This window comes from Heliangelus exortis, chromosome 6 (genome assembly GCF_036169615.1).
Source record: "Heliangelus exortis chromosome 6, bHelExo1.hap1, whole genome shotgun sequence".
NCBI lineage: Eukaryota > Metazoa > Chordata > Aves > Apodiformes > Trochilidae > Heliangelus > Heliangelus exortis.
This window is the reverse complement of record NC_092427.1, coordinates 21,864,932-21,884,709: the sequence shown is the minus strand read 5'-3', so window position 1 is coordinate 21,884,709 and position 19,778 is coordinate 21,864,932. Positions and strand designations below refer to the sequence as shown.

The following is a 19,778-nucleotide window of genomic DNA, read 5'->3' as shown; positions in this document are numbered from 1 at the left end:
GGAATGGAGAAATGAGTTGGATAATGTTCGTAAACTTGGAATATTCACTTAACCTTCTGTCTAGAGCTACTTGCAGCTGTGTGATTTGAACTCTTTCAAATGCAGAAATACTAGCATAGAGGAAAAACATGGGGAGGGGAAAGAAAAGGCTTCAGAAAAAGCCAAAATGGTAGATTTTTATGGGTAACTCTGCCCAATTTGTACCAACTCCTCCAAAGCTTCAGTAGCAGCTGGAACAGGCTCCCGAGGCAGACTTTTATCCTTTCTCCCTCCCACGCGGATCCATCTGTGAGACTGCTTGTTCTTGCTGCTCTTGCTGAGAAACTGGATCAAGCTCAGAAGCATCCTGCTCCTTCAGACCTTGTGCCAGAGTCTTGCTAGTCAAGGAGGGCTCTGTAATCCTGCAAATCTACATATAACCGGGTTTTACACACAGTTGCATTTCTGAATCTTAAGCTCTTCTAAAAGCAGTGTTCCTGCTTGACTCTGAAAATTTTTTCCAAGCGGTTGACCACTTTAAATTGGAGTTCTCACAGAGTGAGCATGAGGTGATATCACCTTTAGAAGTCCAATGAAATCTGCAGATATTTTGTTCAGAGGCTTGAGTTATACTTTGGAGGATTGATGTCCACGCTTCATCACTTGATTGTTCCCAAAGCCTTGGTGTTTTGCTTTGCATTTGAGATACCTACAACACTGCTTCAGTACTTGTTGAGGTGTAAATACACAGGAGATGCTAAAAGTCCAGCTTTTCTGCTCCCTCTTAGTATTGTTATTGGTGTGAAATTTTTGGAAGTAGAAATAAAAGTAATACTTGTGTTTGCTCTCAGCATTCCAGGAAAGGAGCCACAAGAATCTTAGGTGTTTAAATTGTGTCCATGAGAAGACCTAAGTCTTTCTCTGTGAGCTTGGAAAGTGGCTGTAACTGTTGATCCAAGGTGGTGATTTGCAAAAATGTGTGTGGATGGTACCATGAGGGGGTTTGTGCAGAAAGCATATTCTCCTAAGTAGTCCTTAGTTTAAAGCTTAATGAGGAAAACTCACAGACTTCTGCTAGATGCAAACTCTTAATAGTGGCAGGTGTGTCTTCATTTAACATTGAATTGGGTGAAGAAGCCTTCACTTCTACTGAAAAAGCAGTGTCTCCTTTGTGTCTTCCACTTTGAGCTAATGTCTCAGCATTTGGATTTACATGACTAAAGTGGTAGGGCTGCTACCAGAGATCAGCTCGAGCAGCCAACTTTACTTTGAAACACAACTGAAAAGAGCCTGGGACAGGCAGCTCTACTGAAGGAATCTGCACCCTGGATGTCAGTAGTGGAGCTTCCTGTCAATAGGAAGCAAAGGGTTATGAAACTGTAGAAAGCAATTTTTTTATTATTATTATTTTGATGGGGAATTTCTGTTACACATAATTAGATTAATTATTTCTACATAGGCTTGCTACCCTTAAATAGCTGTGGATTAGTTCCACATTAGTAAAGTAGCTTGCAATTTGTAAATAGTGTCTCCACTTTTGTGGCTGCTTTTAGTGCCTGATGGTGACTTCAGTATGTGTTTGGCACTGCCTACATTGCAAAGGCTTGCTTAACAAACCACTGCCTCAAGTAATAGCAGGATTGCTCCAAAAGCAACTACCAGGGACTGTCTAGCAGTGTATTACAGACTTCCCTAAAGGAACTGCATAAACACAGTGTGGGTTTTGCTTATTCTTGAAGTCTTAATGTACATGTACTGTAATTTAACACTTAGGACAAATATGGTTAGATTGAATCTCTTTCTGAACATTATATCATACAAAACCTGTCACAAAGTTAAAATGTTTAGTGGGAGCATATAAGCAGTAGATGTTCACAGCATGTAGTTGGAAGTGGAAGTTTAAGGGAGAGGCAGAAACACAATATTTGTTCTGCTCTAGGCTGTCAGGTGAGAATAGCACTTGTAATGGCTGGCATTGAAATGTCAGCATTTGGTAAACAAATGTACTGCGTTTTAATTCCTTGAAGTACTGGGTAATGCTTCTGTATTTTTTAGGTGGTTAGTATGCTTAATCATTATGTTGAGCTTTTGATCTTAAAGGTAGGTACCTCTGGTTTTGCTACTGTGAAATTTGAGTATGGAAAGAGAGAGTTTACTAAAGGGGAGATACCCCAGGAATAAGGGCTGGGCTGCTGAGGCTGGATCTGTACTAAGTGTGAGATAGAGGTACACACCTCATAAACCATCGGTGAGGAGCTCTTTTGGTTAAGGTTGGATTTTCTGCTTAGTTAGTAGTTAAGCAGTTCCAATTGTAGTGAAGGCTTCAGGTATTTGCACAGATTTTGTTCTCCATTCTCCATTCCATGTGCATACCTGAGTGACACTTCCACTTGCCAGTTTGCTCGGGTATTTTCTTCAGCTTACTGAACATGAGTGTACTCACCACATGTGTGGAAATTCGTTAAGAGCTTGGTATGTGATTTCAGTGCAATGTAGAAAGTTAGAAGTAAACTTGGTATTTTGCAAGATGCCATTGTCATGCCAGAGTAGGGCAATGCAGAGTTGTGTTGGTTTGGTGACTGTACATTGGGGTGTAGGTGGCCTTTTGCCCTTAAATCTACTTGGTTGCTACGTTCTCTAGGAGCATCCAAGATGCACTTTGGGAGGTGTATCACAGCAGGACGTGTGCACTTATCTGGACAAACTCTTGTGAGCCAGTGACTTGTCGCATGGGTTTCCTGGCATTTTGCAGGAGTTCTTGGTGTTTGTCTTCCTTGCTAAGAAGTTTGTGCATTTGCTGTTGGAATTGAGGAAATTTTTTGCATTTTCCAGCACTTTGAGTCAGAGGCAGCTTAGAAGGATCACATAATGATCTCAGCTTCATCTTGCCAGGCAAAGTATCTTTTCTGATACCTTCCCTCCCTTCCGTATCCACCTAAGTTCTATTCCAGAAAAAAGAGGGAAAACTTACTGCTCTGAAAGAAACAGCTGAAAAACTGTGATTGGTGACTTGTCCATACTAATCATGCTTCTGCATCATGGTAAATATCCTTAAGTTATCTTTATTCTAGGCAGAAGACTTACATGCTCCTTCACCTCTATGAGGAATTTGTACCTCACCTGATAATTTTTCTTGCCTTTCTTTTGAAATTTTTTTTTACTTTGGAGGAGTGTCCAGTTTGCACAAAATATTAGTGATTCGGGAAGAACTGGGCTAATATGGCAGCAAATAGGTGTCCCATTTTTATTTCCTATTACTGGTATGGTTTTCTAGTTGCTCCTGTCCACAGCTAAGTGTTAAGCTGATGGTGTATTTTACCGTGCAGCCTGTTACTTCTGCAGGATCTGTTCTGAGACAGAACCACTGTCTCTGAGACTTAAAATTCTTTGAGAGGATGTCTCATGATGTTTGAGGCTTCCAAATAATGTCTTCTGGGAAAGGGCTGCTTTGAGTATCATTGAAATTGTAGAAAACCCTGTGTTTCTGGAACTGGGAAATGCTTGTGAAACATGGTCTTTTGGGACAGATCAGTAAAGATTCAGATTCTGCTTGAGAAGTAAAGAGTTTAACTGGCCTTGCCAAAGCATTGTGTGGATCCTCAGGACCACTGATACTTTTTTTGGCATCTTGAAAAGTGGTGGCTCTGGAGACATCGCCCCTAGAGAGACAAATCATCTCAGGAGAGTGTTCCACACTGTGTCTGCTCTAAATAAAGATGCAGTAAGTATGTTTATGGTCACAGCAAATTATAATTTTCTAACAACTATATTCCTCTTCCTTCTCCCCTCCTCCATTCACATATAAATCCTATATTGGCAGTATTTTGTAAATAATACCTGACAAGCAAAGGCAGCTCTTTTTTTCCCCTGTGTGTAAAGTTCAGGATCTGTTGTCAAAGGAAATATTTAATCAATAAGCTCCAGAGGCACCACCTCTGTGGGCTGTGAGCCTTTGCACAGCACCTGCATGCTGCAGCACCAGGTCATTTGCAGGCTAAGTGTTATGAGTAGGAATCCAAGTGGCATCATCAGAGTGGTGGTGCCATCATTGTATGTAGAGCATGTGAGATTAAACTTAATGCTCTTTGCCTGTTAATGCAGCAAGGTATCTGATGCTGTGGTAGTTTTTGGGGGAAAGCTATAAAATATTGGTCTTTAATCTGCAGTGTCAGGCAGAGGATCAATGGTAATGCTTTTTGGAATCCCTTCTGCTGCTGTCTTGAGAGCTTGCTTCCTTGTCCTGCTAAAAGGCAGTATCTTGGGCAATGCTTGTAACATTCACGGGTCTGAAAGACAGAGCAGCTTTCTCTGGACCTAGAACTAAACTTAGAAGTACAGTGCTCTGAATAGTATGCATATGACAACACTGGTTTGATGCATTGAGTCAGCAGGCAGTTAAGTTTTGTTTAACTGAGGTTTTCAAGCGATCTTGTCGGCTGGCTTAAGCGTTTCCATCTGGGGATGTTGATGGTATGCATGTGAGAGAGCCTGCAGATGAAGCCAGGTCATCAGTAGCTGGGTATCCTGAAGCAACCTGACTGTTTTGGCTTAAAACAGGCTTGAAACTTCACCCCTAGGCCAAGATTTTTATCTTGGGTGGAGTACCATGGCAGTTTGAGCTCTGAAAAACAGAGCTTTGTAAATAAAGCGCTCTCATAACTTTGATTCAGGTTACTGCACATCTGTAGTTGTGACTTGTAGAAATGCACATCTGGAACGGGCTGAGAAGAAGGTGAACATGTGTACTGTCTAAACATTTGTATAGCAGAACTGGAAGATTCCTGTTACTATTAAAAAAAAACCAAAAAAACCCAAAACTTTCAGTAGCTGTAAAATGTATGGAAACAGACTTGGAAAACTGCTGGATTGCTTCCATTTCCTAGGTCACGGGCATTTCTGTCTCTTGATGGTTAACTGGGTGCCCAGTGGGGAAAAAGTTGTTTCAAAGCATGTGGAAGGAGTAGTGCAGAACTGAGTTGTGGAGCTGTGTCCTGTGCACAGTGTGGAGGGACAAGCTTTGTCATCGAGTTGGAGAGGAAGAAGGTGAGGACCTTCTGTTTTAGAGAGCTGTTGAACAGTTGGGTGAGCCATAAGCTTTCTCCCTCCACATATTCTTCCTGTGTATAGGTGATTTGTTGCCATGTGTGATGATGGAGCCTGGTGACGAATTTGCTGCTGTTTTCTTTGCAGCTTCTGGAAGAAGCAGTTGAAGTCTCATGGATGTATTTTAAGCAGATCTATGTATTTATTGACATAAATGCTGAAAGGTCTGAGAGTGTTGTATGATGTCCTTGCTGGTAGGAGGTGAATGAAGAACTGAAATGACCAATAGTGCCTTTAATCTTGGGAAGGTGTCTAGTAAGGCCTGGTGGTTTGTTGAGGCACCAAAACAACTGAGAAACAAGGGGCTTTTGCTGAGGCTGCAAGTCCCTCAGTCTCTGCATGGTGACTGCAGATATGGAAGCTCATTCTAAGTGAGTGGAAAGAGGTGACAACACATGCAGGCTGTGGCTACTTCTGAACCAGTGCTGTGTTGAGGATACAGCTGCAGATAAACCAGCCTTCACATTTTTAGGGAGCCTATGCTCTTGGGCATATCCTGTTAGAATTAGGCTGAAATAAACAGGTATTAATTTGCTATTTGTGCTGCTATTCCAGATTTTTCTAACAATCCATCAGGGACCAGATTCTGAACAGTTCTTCTACAAGGCAGAAAGTTTGATCATACTGGCACTGTTTATTACACTTGATTAAATAAGAGTATGTGTTTTGTACACCTGCTTCTTTTAGCCTGTACAGTTCTGCTCTGTGTGCAGGCTGGGATGTGCAGTGCCATCCACCACTTTGTGTAATGATGCTCTTGGGTTGCCCTTTGCCCAGTGCCTGAGGAAAGACTCGCTGTGAAGTCCCAAATCTAACATGGTCAGTATGCCACTGCTTGTTGTCACCCCAGAAAATTCACCCAGCTAGTTGGCAATCCTGAGGCTTGCTCAGAGACAGCAGACAGGCTGAGCAAAACCCTCCCCTGGCACCACTTGTCCATCTCTTTTTTTTCTGCACATTAGAGCCCCATGAGTCTGACCTGGACACACATGCAGCAAAGCCCTCTGTGCCTGTGATCCTGCTCCCCTTGAATAAAGCAGATGAGTGACCTGTCTGGTCAAAATAGCTGGTTATGAAGTTACTGATGAGAGGTTCTTGCTGCTGTAAACAAACCGTGGGCTGCCTGAGCAGCCATCACCCAATCCTTGCCTGTGTGAGGAGCACATGTGGCATGGACTTGCTGTTCTTATGGCTGAGATGTGCAGGCTGGAGGTGATCACTGTTGTCCTGGAAGGCTGTGGAAAAGAAGTAGAACTATCTCTGATTTATTATTTTTTAAAATTTTATTTAAAATGGGTGAGGTTCAGGTTGGATGTTAAAAACAATTTCTTTACTGAAAGAGTGGTCAAGCATTGGAACAGGGTGCCCAGTGCAGTGTTGGAGTCACCATTCCTGGAGATGTTAAAAAAAATGTGTCGTTGGTCTTGTTGGCATGGTGGTGCTGGGTTGACAGTTGGATTTGATGATCTTAGAATGTCTTGTTCAACAGGAATGATTCTATGACTTCATTTTTATGAAAATGAGAGAATTGGCTTAAAAAACCTTATATCTCCAAGTATCATAGGCATGAGGCTAGAGAGCACTTTGCTTCTCCTGATTTGAGAAGTGCTCTTGTGATAATGGCAAAAATTATGAATTTACAGAAGAATAGTTGCAAAGAGGGGCCAAGAGCAGCTGTTGAGTGCTCTGTAAATGTTCCGTTGGTCTGTGTTGAGATCAGTGCAAGCAGTAACTGAAAACAAGAGTTTGATGGTGAGATAAGCAGGGAAATGACAGCTGTCTGTATCCTGGAAAGATCTGTTTTGCTTGCAGTTTACTCATTCTTTCAAAAGAAAGGCATGAATTTTTTTCACCTTAATTTTTAAAATATGTAGCTTGTCTATCTGATCATAACTCTTTTTTGTGTCAGCTCTGGCCAGGTACTAATATTGCTAAAACAGGCAGAAGCTTAATATTTTGAGGTTCTCTTGTGTCTGACTGAAGGCTGCTAGGCCTTTTGGGGGAGGGAGGAAGTGGGAAAAGATATACTGGTGGTGCTGGTAAATAGATTTTCTGCTACTTTTTCAGTCCTTTTCTGTCCTTTTTTTTTTTTTCTTTTCATGCTCTGTGCTTCATTCTTGCATCCTGAACATGAATACAGAGAAATCTGTTAACTCCATTCCCAGTCTTTCTTGCCTGCAGCTGAGATTCCTTATGCTATAAGATTACCTGCTGTTTTTATTGGAAATAAATGATGTTGGTGTTTTGCTAATGCCTGGTTTAAGCTGACCTGACTTTCTTCAATAGCATGTTCAAATTAATGGAACAGGAAGATCTTGAACATTTGGGATGGTAGGGACCTGCAGGGATTAGAAATGACACTTAAGTAATTTTCTCTTGAATTTGACACATAACATGAAAGAGCATTCCAGGTCTAAAAATCCAAGATGGGCAGAGGAACTTGGAGAGCAGAGAGACACTTGGGGTAGAGAGAAAAGCCATTTAAAGAGGTTTTATAATAAATCACACAAAGGGAGGTCTCTTTGTTTGGTGATGTCTGCCTGGGCATTGTTTTCCAAACCAAGGAAGTACCATTATAAAATAGGGCCCATCATAAGCAAGGGTGGTGGCATTTAAGTCTTAGACTTATACTTGCTGCCTTACTGGAAAGGAACATGAATATCTGAGCATGATAAGAGCTCTTCCAAGAATAGATGGGACTGCTTGAAACATAATGGCACAGATAAATTGTGGACAGATGCTCATTGTGCAACTGGCAATAGTATTTACTATCACAACGATCCCCCCGCCCAAGGAATATTGCTGTCTTTTTGCTGGAGGTCACCACACCCTCAGATCTGCTGGTGGAGCAGTTTGGGGTGAGTGCTCCCTGCTCTGCTTTGAGCGGAGTCAGCTGGATTCATTTGGATGGATTGACTGGTTGGCTTCTGCTAGCAGCCTTACTTCATGTCTGAAGTGGGTTAGGGAGTGCTAGGTATAAACTGTTCTTGCCAGCCAAGCTGTGAGGGCAGAAATGCCTTGTCAGGGCAGCAAGGCATTCCTCCAGGTACCAGCTGTCTTCTAACACGTCATGCTCAGCATCCAGGAGGGGCTATCAGTTGGGAGCCTGAATGCTGATGACTTTTTCAGTGCAAAGAAGGAAAATAATCTGGGGTTGGGAAACACTTTGCATAAAGGACACGATTTGTTTTAATCTGTTTCGGTAGCTTTAGCTGGTAGCATGGGTCAGTGGCAAGTCTGTCTGTGTGTGTTCAAACAGAGCAATCTCCTGAAGATACCCTGCCTGTAGAATGTGGCTGGTTAAAAACCTTGTAGATGTGGCACTTGGGGATGTGGCTTAGTAGTGCAGATGACAGTATTAAGTTTATGGTTGGACTCAATGATCTTAAAGGTCTTTTCCAACCTAAATGGTTCTGTGATTCTGTTTAGAAATATTGGATGCCACTTGGTGCAGGGCCAAAAAACCCCTCAAACCTGAACTTCAGGACACCTTGCAGCAGGTTCTTTCAGTGGAATGATTGCTGATTGCATCAGTGACACCAGCTGTGGGGGCCTCTGAGGTGGGAGGTTTCTGTAAGTTTGGGTGCTTTGATATTTTATTTGGGGGGGCAGGGCTACGGTTGGCTGCTAATTCACTGGATTTTATTCTCCTCTCCCTGCCTCTAATATACAGCTTGAAAATAATTGGGACCAGTGGATTCTCCCCCTCCCCCCTGGGGCAATATGAAGTTGCTTCTTAATAATCTGTTGAAGGCTTGGGCAGAGTGGGAGTGGAATTGATTGTGTGGGTTTTTTTCCTTCCTGCTCCAAGACCGCTTCTTGGCACTGAGGAATTTTTCTTTAGACTTCTTTAGGGAACAGATGCGTGAAGTACAGTTACCACTCATGCATATGGCTTTTAAAATATGGAAGCTGTTGGACTAAAGTGGCTTCATATGGTGCTGTTGGAGGATCAGAATTAACATGCGAGTTTGGGTTTTTAAGACTTGAATGTGTAGTTGAAAAGTTTGTTTTTTTATGAAGTCAAATATTAGTCTGGATTTTTACGGTTGTTAATTAAAATTACATCTGTAACTCTGAAAATTACTTTCCCTGCAACCTTACTGCCTAAAATAGTCTCCCAGTTTAATATTTACTTCTGGGGCTAAATATGCTATATAATGTGTAACTTAAGGAGTTGCAAATCTTCTCTAATGAAGACATCTTCTTCTCTAATTGCAGGTTTCCATTTTGAAAGCCGTTAGAAGATACTGGATTACTTCCTATACAACTCAGCATGTCACTGTGCCCTGGATTCTATAAGGTGGCCATGATTTAATCCCCACTTCCAATTTATATGTATTGGTGAAGCATTGGAGCTCTTTAGAGCTGCTGTTACTTGTCTGGAAACTGATCCGTCTTGAATCCCCCCACCAAAGGACGAGACCTTGCTAGCAATGAGCTCCCAAAGCCATCCAGGTAAGGGCATAAACACTTCAAATCTAGTAATGGCAGCAAAACACCACGAGTTTGTTACATGAACAGGAATTTTAATATGTTGAAATGGAAATCCATTCACTCTCCCTGTAGTACTACTTTGCTTAAAACGGAGACTTTGTGTGATGATGGAAAATAGTGCTACTGCTACCAGAGTTACAAGAAAATTGTGCCATTTCAGGTTTCTGAATGTTGCATTATGTATCACTGAAAAGTTGCTGCTGTTTTTTGAGATGTTAACCAGAGGCTTAATTTGCTGATAAGTCTCAATAGTATGTTGAGCACATTTAAGGAACGGTCATGGTTCTGCTGGGGTGTATTGATAGTTAAGAAAGCTCTTTGACTTTTTAAAGTACCTTTTTGTTGGAAAGAATAGTCTGCTAGAACAATAGGCAGTTGATCTATCTTGGTGTTGTCTGGGGGATCATCCTTAATGTGTCTTGTAATTTATGATTCATTACTGCAAAATTGAGCGTTTCTGTTGAGAGGGCCTGTAGAAACTCAGTTACCTGCTTTATAGCTTCAAGTTGTCTCATGCATTTGTATTTAGGGAGTTTCGGGTAACAATGTTAGGCAGAGCTTTTTGAGCTTGTGCTTTGGAAGAGGAATTTTAGTTTTGCTTTAATATGCCTGGTTTGACTGTTTCAGTTCATGGTAAAGAAAATGACTGCTGGGAAGTGAGTAATGGAACAATGACAAGGCATGTAAAAGTACTTAATTATGCCTTGAGAGATTACTTTTGTGACTTCAGTTTAATCAGTTTTGGGTTAATAGTCAAATAAGACTGAAGTTAAAAGCCAATGAGCAGCTCCTGAGATGTAAGGAACTGTTTATTTGTGGGAGAAGAATTTTATGTTTGCTTCAGAATTACTCCTGGCAGCCCATTTGTGTTTCTGAGGCCGAGAGCAAGAGACACTGCAGTAAATAGGGGTGCAGTGTTGAAAATCTGACCCTTGGAAATTGGTTTGTAAGTCTCTAATATTACCAGTCTTGTGACTCTTAGGTTTTGACACTTAATTTTTGTACTATGGAGAACTGGGAAAGTAAGCAAAGATATGTAAGTGGAGTGTTTAGCATGTAAGTATTCACCCGTGGTATGTTTCTTCCAATCTGATGTCAAGAGATCTGCTCTTCAAGTAAGTGGGTAATTATTTGAATGTTTTTCTGCCTCAAAAACAAGAGGGGCTGAGGAACTAAGGGCTGCCTGCTTTTTTCCTCACAGTAATGGGATTGGCTGAATATATACCTATATTTAAAAACTGCAAACAAAGCTAACATGATATTACTTTGCTGCTTAAGTGGCAGCTCTGCAGATATTTGGGAGAAGGGTTGTTATTCTTAGTTGTGTTGTTCTGATGTTGCACCATAGTGGAAACCCACTGCTTGTTTGTCTTGTTTTCCTTCAATTCATCTGCTAATCCATTTTTTTGGGGTCTTGCCTTCTTTTATTGATACTGCTTTTCTTGCTCAAGTTCTGTGCTGATGGTGTATCAGGGAGTCATCCAAGAAGGGCTAATGAAAGAAAACAAGAATCTTGTCATGCAAGACCTGTTTCTGTTGTGCTAAAAATCATTTTGAGCTTAGCTTTTCTAACAGATGTGTCTAGAGTGGGTCTTGCTGGGAAGGCAGTCTCACCAAAACCTGGGAGAGATGGGTGCATGTGTGTTCATAAACCTTCTTGGCCCTTGTCATGGCCCTTAGAGTGAGGTATGGGGTGGTTCAGTAAAAATGAAAGTTCTGACTACTGTAAAAAGTATGACTACTAATGGGGGAAGGTTTTGTCTTCTCTGGTAGTTAGCCCTTTCAAACTTAAAGAAACTGTTGCAGTTGTGTAATTTGGAAATATAGCTCAAGCATTGTATTGACAGTGATCTTTGAAATAAAGGATGTGATGGAAACTGAAGACCCTTTGTCAGCTGTTTCACTGGAGGTCATTTTAAGGATGAAAACCTTTCATAAAATTGAAAAAAGTGGATGAAATAATCTTGTAGTGCTATTTTTTACTGAATGGTGTTCTGTGGTGGGCTTTTTATAATATTGTTTTCAAATGATAGAACTTACACAAAAGTCTTAGTTCCCATAACATACTGTTAAGAAATTGTCCCTTACCCTTTCTAGGCATTGGGTTTTTACTTTTGTTGTATTTTCAAGTGTTGGGTTGAAATTTTATGGTGTATCATGGTGATTTTTCATCCTTGGCTTCCACTATGGTATTAGTATTGCTTGGTTGTTTTTTTTAGAGTCAGTTTTAAAATAATTGGTAGAAATGTTTTCCAAACCTTGCCAAAGATGACATCTGGACTTTTGATGTCAATTATGATAGCTATTTTGATTATATGGCTACAGGTACTTATTACTAATGATGTGCATTGTTTAAGGGAAAGCTCTGGGTTAATTCAGGAGCCTATTAAGCCTTGCTTCAGTGGATGCAAGCTTTCTTCTCTAATCTGCTTGAAACCTATCGCTAATGGGATATTTTAGGAACAGTGCCATAAAATTGTTGCAGCGCAGATGAATGAAAATGGTTTGGTTTTGTTTGTTTTCTGTTCTTTCTTCAACTTTCTCTTCATTCTTCCCCCATCAGTGCCACATCATCTGTTGTATGTTGGAGTAAGCTTTCCCAGAGAATAAGAAATAACTTTTGGAGTAGTAGAATATCCAGGTGGGAGCAGTTGATCTTCAAGAACTTCCAATTGGTAAATCAATCTGTCCTGAGCCCTAGAAGTACAGTAAAAAAAGGCCTTGGCCTTTGTTTTCTGTGCCAAAGGCTCTCTCCACAGTCTCCTACTTGAGTCTTGTGTTAAGACCAGCAGCTCTTGTGAAGTTAACTTGCCTCTAAAACACTTGTGGGTGCTGCTGTGTGTGGGAGGAACAGGAGAACCAAGTGGGCTGCTGTGTCCCTCTTGCTGTGAGCACCACGTGCCCATCATCACATGGTGCTCACTGCTCTGGAGCAGCTCCCTGCAAGTGTTGGTAGCTTTTGTGGATTCCTCTGGGGATATAGGAAGCTCTTTGGATGGAACTTCTGGGCAGGATAAAGTGGAGGGGGGAAAAGGGGCTGAAATTGTTGGAGGGTGAGGTGGCAGGACAGGGTTTTCCCTGTGGTGATGGGAGAAGGAGGCTGTGTAGACCTTGTCAAGACAAAGCTCAGAGGCATTGCATGTCCTTTGACTTTTGGCAAAGGAGTTAATCCAGCACTGGAACAAAATTGAAAAATATGCTGAAACTGTGCTATAAAAGATCAAGTTGCTGCAAAGTATAATTAAGAAAATTAGGCAAATTAAGATAAAATTTAGAATTATGACAAAGCTTGGGGGAGGCAGGGGAAAGTATGTTTAGTTTCGCTTCTTAACCTCTTATCTTCCCCACAATTTAAACTTGCTCTATGTAACCTGTGTTGCTGATGCTACTCATCTTACCCAGCCAGACTGGGTTGTGAATATGTGTTGGTTTTATTTTGCTTTGTTTCTTTTTTGTCTTATTGACCTTAAATGATTTCTTGTGATCGCCTCCCTTAATTTTCAGTGGCTTGAATTTCACTATCATCTCATTCTTTAATCAGTAGAGATTGTTCTGCTGATACTAGTTATCCGTAAAGATTAGTTTAAAAAACCAAAACACTTAAAGTTAATCACTCAGCTGATTTGTATTTGTTTAAAGTTCACTTTCCTTTGTAAAAGCTGAAAATCTCCATGTTCAATGAAGCATTTTGTTTATGAAATGTTATCTTACAGGAATTAGCAAGTCTGAATGCAAATGCTATATTCTTTCTTCAGAGCTACTCTTGCGGAGATGCAAATTTTATTTACATTTTGAAATGCTGAATGTTTGATAATTAGGAATATTGAAGCTTAAGAATGAGCTGCCTATCTGATGCAGGGAAAATCTGCAGCAGGATCATTAAGACTGAGAGGAGATACCAGAGAAAGCAGAAAGCTTCATGATCACACAGCACTGGGAAAATGAGTTCGCAAGTCATGTGCTGTGATTTGCTGGATAGATAAGTACTTCTGTAGGGCATTTTATCTGCTGAGTGCAAGAAGCCACTCTCCTTTCATACTGTATGGCTCAATGAGGCATGGAAAGCCATTTCATGCAGTATACATAAGAGCTTTCCCTGTTAAGCTTTCAAACATTTTGCACCATCCAATAAATATTTTATGTGTTCTCTTTTTAAAGATTAAGAAGTTTCTGTGGAGATGCATTTCAAACTGGCTTTAAATGACACTGACCTACTTTCTGACAATAATGAGTCTGTTTCTGTAAGTTATCTGGGGGCAAGAACATTCTTTCAATAAACATAAGGACTAGTAAATTCCAGTCCTCCCTCAGCAGGGCTGGGACACAACTGTTACCTGGTGGCTGTTGTCTGGAAGAACATCTGGGTGAGGAGTATCCCTGCCCACCCCTACCTGTCTCATGTAGAGAATAGGTAAGACTACATTATCTCTGATCCTGTCTTTTCCCTATGTGAAAAACCAAGGATATCTCCAGACCTGTTCTCTCCCCCTACCACATGTGTGCTTCATGGGAAGCTGAAATTTTATGGAAGAAGTCCATTGTTTGGCAGGCCCAGCAGAGGTGACAAACTCCTTTGAATGGACACTGCCACTTGTTCTTTACAGCAGCAGAATCAGCGTTGAGCTTGTGCCTTCAAACTGTTGCCATGGGCATTTGGGTCCCATGGGGTTGGCGGTGACTTCTTGAGATTGGTGGAGAAGTAAATTCAGCAGCAGGATGTGGCAATAAGAAGCTTTGGTTAGAAGAGCAGAAAAGCCATGCAGGTGGGAACTGGGCATGTCTCTTGTTATTTTTCTTTATTCAACCAGTGACAGAATACCTACTCCACTGTGAATACCTACTGTGTTCTGATTCTTGTTGATGTGTAAACTGAGTATGTCCTGGATTTCTTGTAAGAACATCTCGAGGACCTTGAAAGTTTTAAGGCTGCTACCATGAAACCTGTGAAGTTTTCACTTTCTGGAGTATCAAATAGTTGAGACTGTCTGTACAAGGTTTTTTATTGTATGCTCAAAAGAGAATTGTTTTGTGCTTCAACTTGAAGTTCAAGCTGAAGTTCCTTCTAGGTCAGTGTCCCTGCTAAGTACATTTCTCTTATTTCTACTTTTTCTTTAAATGCAGTTCTTGAACTTTGGAATTCTTCAAAAGCCCATTTCTAAAATAAGTTTTTTTAGCCTGTGATGTATCCTGCAGTGCTAAGATGAGAAGCAGGTACCTGTGATGAGAGGCAGAGAACTCTGAATTATGTTGAATGAGGTGCAGGGTTGGAAAAGGACATTTGAAAAAGCTGTATTTTGATGTAGTCCTCAGAAATTGGAAAGGAGAGAAACCTTTTTCTGTATGGTTACTGCATTTTTGTTACTCACTTCTGGTCAGCCTCAGTTTGACCTGTGCCTTACTTCATGTATACTTCCCCAAATTAAATTTGTTACTGGATGGTAGCAAGGAAAGTATTCTCAGCGTTTATTTTAAATTATTCAGCTTGTCATTTTCCTGCCAGGCTCTTGCAGTGGTGAGGTTGTTGGTGTGTCTTTGTGGTCAGATTGATTAGGACTGAGCTAATCCTGAAGGAAGGAACATTTTGGTCATGCTGCTGATTCTGAAAGTGATTTAAGAGCCAGGGTAGAAAATCGACTTATTCTTAGATGGATGTCAGCCATACATATAATTTTCCATCCTGTAAACCTAGGAATTCGAATGTTGGGATACCTGGGTTTGACAGATACTGCTTAGACTCGCTGCATAAGAAAAAATATTGCTTTATTTTTGACAGTTCTCTGTCAAAAGTTTTTTTTTTTTTTATGTTTTAAGAAGTTTTCATAATACTGGGTCAGAGAGAAGAGTGGAAAACCAATTGCAGTGGCATTTCTTCTACTAATGTGCTTCTAGTAAATTTTTTTGCATCCTTTAACGTGTGTAGAAACTGACTTTGCAGTAAAAAAATAGGTAGGAGGGACTGAACATGGATGGAGTACCAGACTGGCAAAGGAAAAATTGTGAATGTGTTAATTCTCCCACCTTTCAGTGAAGACTCAAATCTCTCCCTCCCCCCCTCCCATAGGCTGAAATACACTATGAATTTCCCCACATCCCTTGTTCTTTTCTATTTAGGCTGTTGAGCAAGAAAGACCTTTGAAGTTCACTGATTACCTGCAAGGTTTGAGGTACCAAGTGAAGCAGTCAAAATCTGAAATACTTCCCTTGGCCAGACTGTGATGGAAGAAATATATTATTACAAATTTTGATGGCTGTGTTCTGGTTTTCATGAATTTGCACTTAGAAACTTCAAAGATGCTCAGTGGGATTAGGTCTCATTCATTACCTGGTAGCATTGCAGTTTCTGAGATAGGATGAGCAGAGTTTAACCCTCTCTGCAGCCATAGTTGGGAGTAAAACTGCAACATTTGCTTTGGTTTTTAGCCCTGGTGATGGTCTGGGTAAATGGGAACACTGTCATTTTTTCTACTTGCTTTCCCTTCTCTGTTGGGGCTTCTGGGAGCTAGAGGCTGGCTGAGCCAGGGACAGTGGCTCCAGTGACTTCCTTGCAAGAAGAAAAAAAGTGATTCTCAGTTAGCATCTTTGTGCTAACTAGTGGAAACAAGGCATACAGTTAGTTCTTCCTTTAAAAAAGCTAGAATTAGTGTATCAGCAGATTTTTTAAATGTCCAGTTTCTACAACCAAAATCAAAATACTGTTGTAATCAGATACTTTACTTCTGGTATGGTGTTTGCTTTGAAATACTTAAGGGCCCCTGGAGTTCCTCCTGGGAGCTGTTGTCATAGTTTGCTTAAGTGATGTTTGATAAACTGATGTGCTGCAATGTTGAAGTAAATTTTTTAGCCTTTCAAAGGGATGAAACTTAATATTAGCTTTGCACCTATTGAAAGCTGAATTCCTTACAGAAAAATTCTACTGGGCTTTTTTGAGGTCCTCCTGTCTCCGTGATCTCTTTCAAACTCAATTTGATCAAGATTACTTGATTAACTTCTTTCAAACAAAAAACTGTATGCTGACTGTAGCAACTTAGGGATTTGTCTTGAATTTCAATCATGATTCAAGCTTAGTGTTTTAATGTTTCAAAAGCAGATAGGTAGTATGCAAAAGTTCTTCAGGACAAGACCAGATCCAGCAATATCCTGGAAAGTTGTTCTTTCAGCTTCTGAACATCCTAGCACAGCCATGCTCTGCCTTCACCTGGCTCTGTGGAGTGTGGGCTGGTGGAATTCCCACCCATGCCACTGTCAGCCCAAGGGGGAGAGTCCCTGTATCCAGACCATAACTGAGAATATTTGCTAGTTATTACACTCATATTCACAAGCTCTGCAGCTGTCTGTTTAGAAAGATTTTGTTGTTATCTAACTTTTTTAAGGGGCAGTACAACACATCTTTGTGATTGAAGGCCTTTACCCATGAGGTCACATCTCTGGAGAAACTCAGCTTGTAGATACCACTGGTGGCAAAAATTCCTTGAAGTGCTGTCAGAAGCCTATGCATGTGTATGGGGTTCAGTGGGGCATCATGAACCTTTTGAACTCCAGCAGCACAGACTTTGCTGGGCAATCAACAGACTAGGTTTAATCTTCCTGGTGTTTGTATTTTGTTTGCTCAACTTTGATATAGCAACATCAGATTTATTTTGAAGGCAGGAGCTGTGAAGCCCGAGTACATTCTGCAAGCATGGCTGTGCAAAGTTGGACCTGGGGAGATCAGGTCCAGGAGCCTGACCACATCTATCTGTGGATGCCTGGGAAAAAGGGTAAGAAGGTGTAAGATTATGGCAAAAGCCATTAATATACCCTCTCGACCCCTAGTCACACGTGACTGATTATTTTTTTTTTTAGGGGGGGTGGAGGGTGGGCAGGTTAATTTTTCTTTATTGGTTCTTTCTCTGCTTCTGTTGTCTGCCCAGTTGCTTTTGGAACCTGCTTCAGTTCTGTCATTTGCAAGGAATTGCACAGTTGCTATGTGAGGAGCATTGCATTATCTCCATCTGCTTCAGAGCTTGTGTGGCTGAAGTGGATGTTTTTGAGGGGCTGCTTAAAAAGAAAACAACATGAAAATATTCCTTTGTGAATTGATAGTTACCATTAACTTGAACATGAGCAATCACAATTTTGTCAGTGCCACCTTCTCCCCCTGGAGAAATTCCTAATCATGAGCAAAGTACAGCTGCTCATGGTGAAGGGGACTCCTGGAAATTCTCTCTGTGCTCCATCTGCTTTCTGTGGTAGGGCTGGGATAAGGATGTTGGAGAAATGGCAGATGAATTCAAAGAAACCATTTTTTAAAAATCAATCCTGACCCATTCAAGAATCTATGTATTCATTTTGTTTGTAGCTATTGTGTTGCCAAACCACACAAATAGCTTTACAGGGAAAATTGTAATAGGAGTAAGGTCTAGTTTATGAGCTTTGAACTGCCAGTCTGGGCTTCAGGTAACCATTTTGTCCTGAGAGACAGCTGCTATAGTCATGTAGCCCCATCAGGCTTCATGTAATAGCAGGGAGAATGAGCCTTGGGGAGTGAAGGTGTGGGTTTTGCTGCCTCTCCTGGCAGTGTCCTCACTGCATTGTTTGACTGTTTTTTAATAGATGTTGCTGTCCCTGAACTACAGTGTAATGACTCTCTGCTATCCGGTTTCACCTTCTAATCAATACACTAGGATCAATGCAGTTATTTGTATGTGTGGCCACTTGAGACTCCAGCCCATAAAGTTGGGTGCAATTGGGAGATAAGTAGTGCTCCCTCGGTTAGTTTATTTGCAAAGAGATTGGAGGGCAGAGGTTTTTTACTACTTTTGTAAAGTTGATTTTGGTATTTTTGATAAATTGAATGTTCTTCAGGCAGAAAGACCTTGAAGTCTGGTGATTTTAAGATCCTTGTGAAGGATTTTTTGCTATTCTGTTTCAGCATTCAAAACTTGGATTTACTAGTTCAACATATTTCCCCTCTCCTTTAATTGTGACCTTTGCTTTATGCAGGCTATAAAAAGAAATATCTTAGTTTAATGCTTTTTTCATACTAGTATTCTCTTCTTCTATAAAATGCTTGAGCTGCCTTTGGGGGAAGATAAAAAATCCTGAACTAAACCAAGCTAATACCCCATCTCTTCTCTAGCTGAAAAATAACCCAGAAGAATAAAAGACCAGAGCCCATACAGCAAACTCTGGTAGTTCATCCAAGTACTGAATCTCTGACATCTGTCACTTCAGGAAACATCTCTGAAATTTCCAAGTACTTGCTTTATTCTAAATAAGGTACTACTGGTCTCACACAACCTTTGCCAGGAGAAGGCATGGGATCTTTATAGCTTAACAAACTGAGAAGGGTGGCTTTGGCATCTGTTCTCTGCCAGCAGCAAGTATCTGATTGGCATTAGATTTTTTTTTTCTTTTCTTTTTTTTTTTTTTTTTTTTTTCCCTTTCCAGCAGGTGGAAGGCCTGTTCTGCAGGCTCATAACTCTTGACAGGTTTATTGTGATGGCTTCTTGGCAGGTAGGGGTAGTGCTGTTCATTCAGTTTGCATTAAAGATTCTTGGTGTTTTTTCTTTTTGTTTTTTTAAATTTTTATTAAAAGTGTAGCTTTGTGCAGTAGCTATTTTAAATAGGTGGTGGGATTTTTGCCTCTGGTTTGCTTCTTTGCTCTATTTCAGCAAATAGAGCCAACAGGCAGCTTGCAGGATCAGTATACTTTTAATCAACCTTTAATCATCACCTCTGCCTCCCCCCTGGAATGTATTTGAGACAGGATGATCTGAACAAACATAGCATCAATTTATATTGGAAAAGGTTTGGGAATGCTCTGAGTTAGTCTTCTCATATGTTTTCTTTTTCATGTGGAAAGGTATGTATAACATTTCTGTTCAGGCAGCCTTCTTGTGACTCCAGAAGTCTTTCTAAAGGAGCTGCTATGTAAAAAATTGTTCATTGTAATTTTTTTTCTTTTTGATCATGTTTGTCATTCAAAACCTCAGCTTGTTGTTTTTAGCAGTTCACCAAAGCCCTTTCTAACCGGGTGCTTAGAGAATTCCTCCTCCTCCTCCACTGATTAATTTCTGGCATGGAGCATGAAATAGCTCTTGCGTCAATAAATCGTCACAACCTTTGCTTGTCTCTGTCAGCGTAAATACGGTTGGACTCTAACATTCCCAAAAGTAGGCCAGAGGTTGCTAATTTTGCAGCTGCAAAGTAGTCAACTC

At 40.8% G+C, this 19,778-nt stretch overlaps 1 protein-coding gene across 10 annotated transcripts in view; it reads left to right on the top strand.

The window, feature by feature from the left end:
• Positions 1-19,778, top strand: part of HDAC4 (histone deacetylase 4) — a 258,653-nt gene that overhangs the window by 18,916 nt on the left and 219,959 nt on the right. For 6 of the 10 annotated variants that reach the window (XM_071747128.1, XM_071747126.1, XM_071747131.1 and 3 more), the window contains exon 1: positions 17,315-17,336. In XM_071747128.1, the coding sequence (XP_071603229.1) occupies positions 17,321-17,336 (16 nt within the window). In that variant the 5' untranslated portion in view covers positions 17,315-17,320. Of the gene's footprint in view, positions 1-9,303; positions 9,541-17,314; positions 17,337-19,778 lie in introns of those variants that run through there. The other 4 variants (XM_071747136.1, XM_071747134.1, XM_071747132.1 and 1 more) reach the window with 1 other exon arrangement.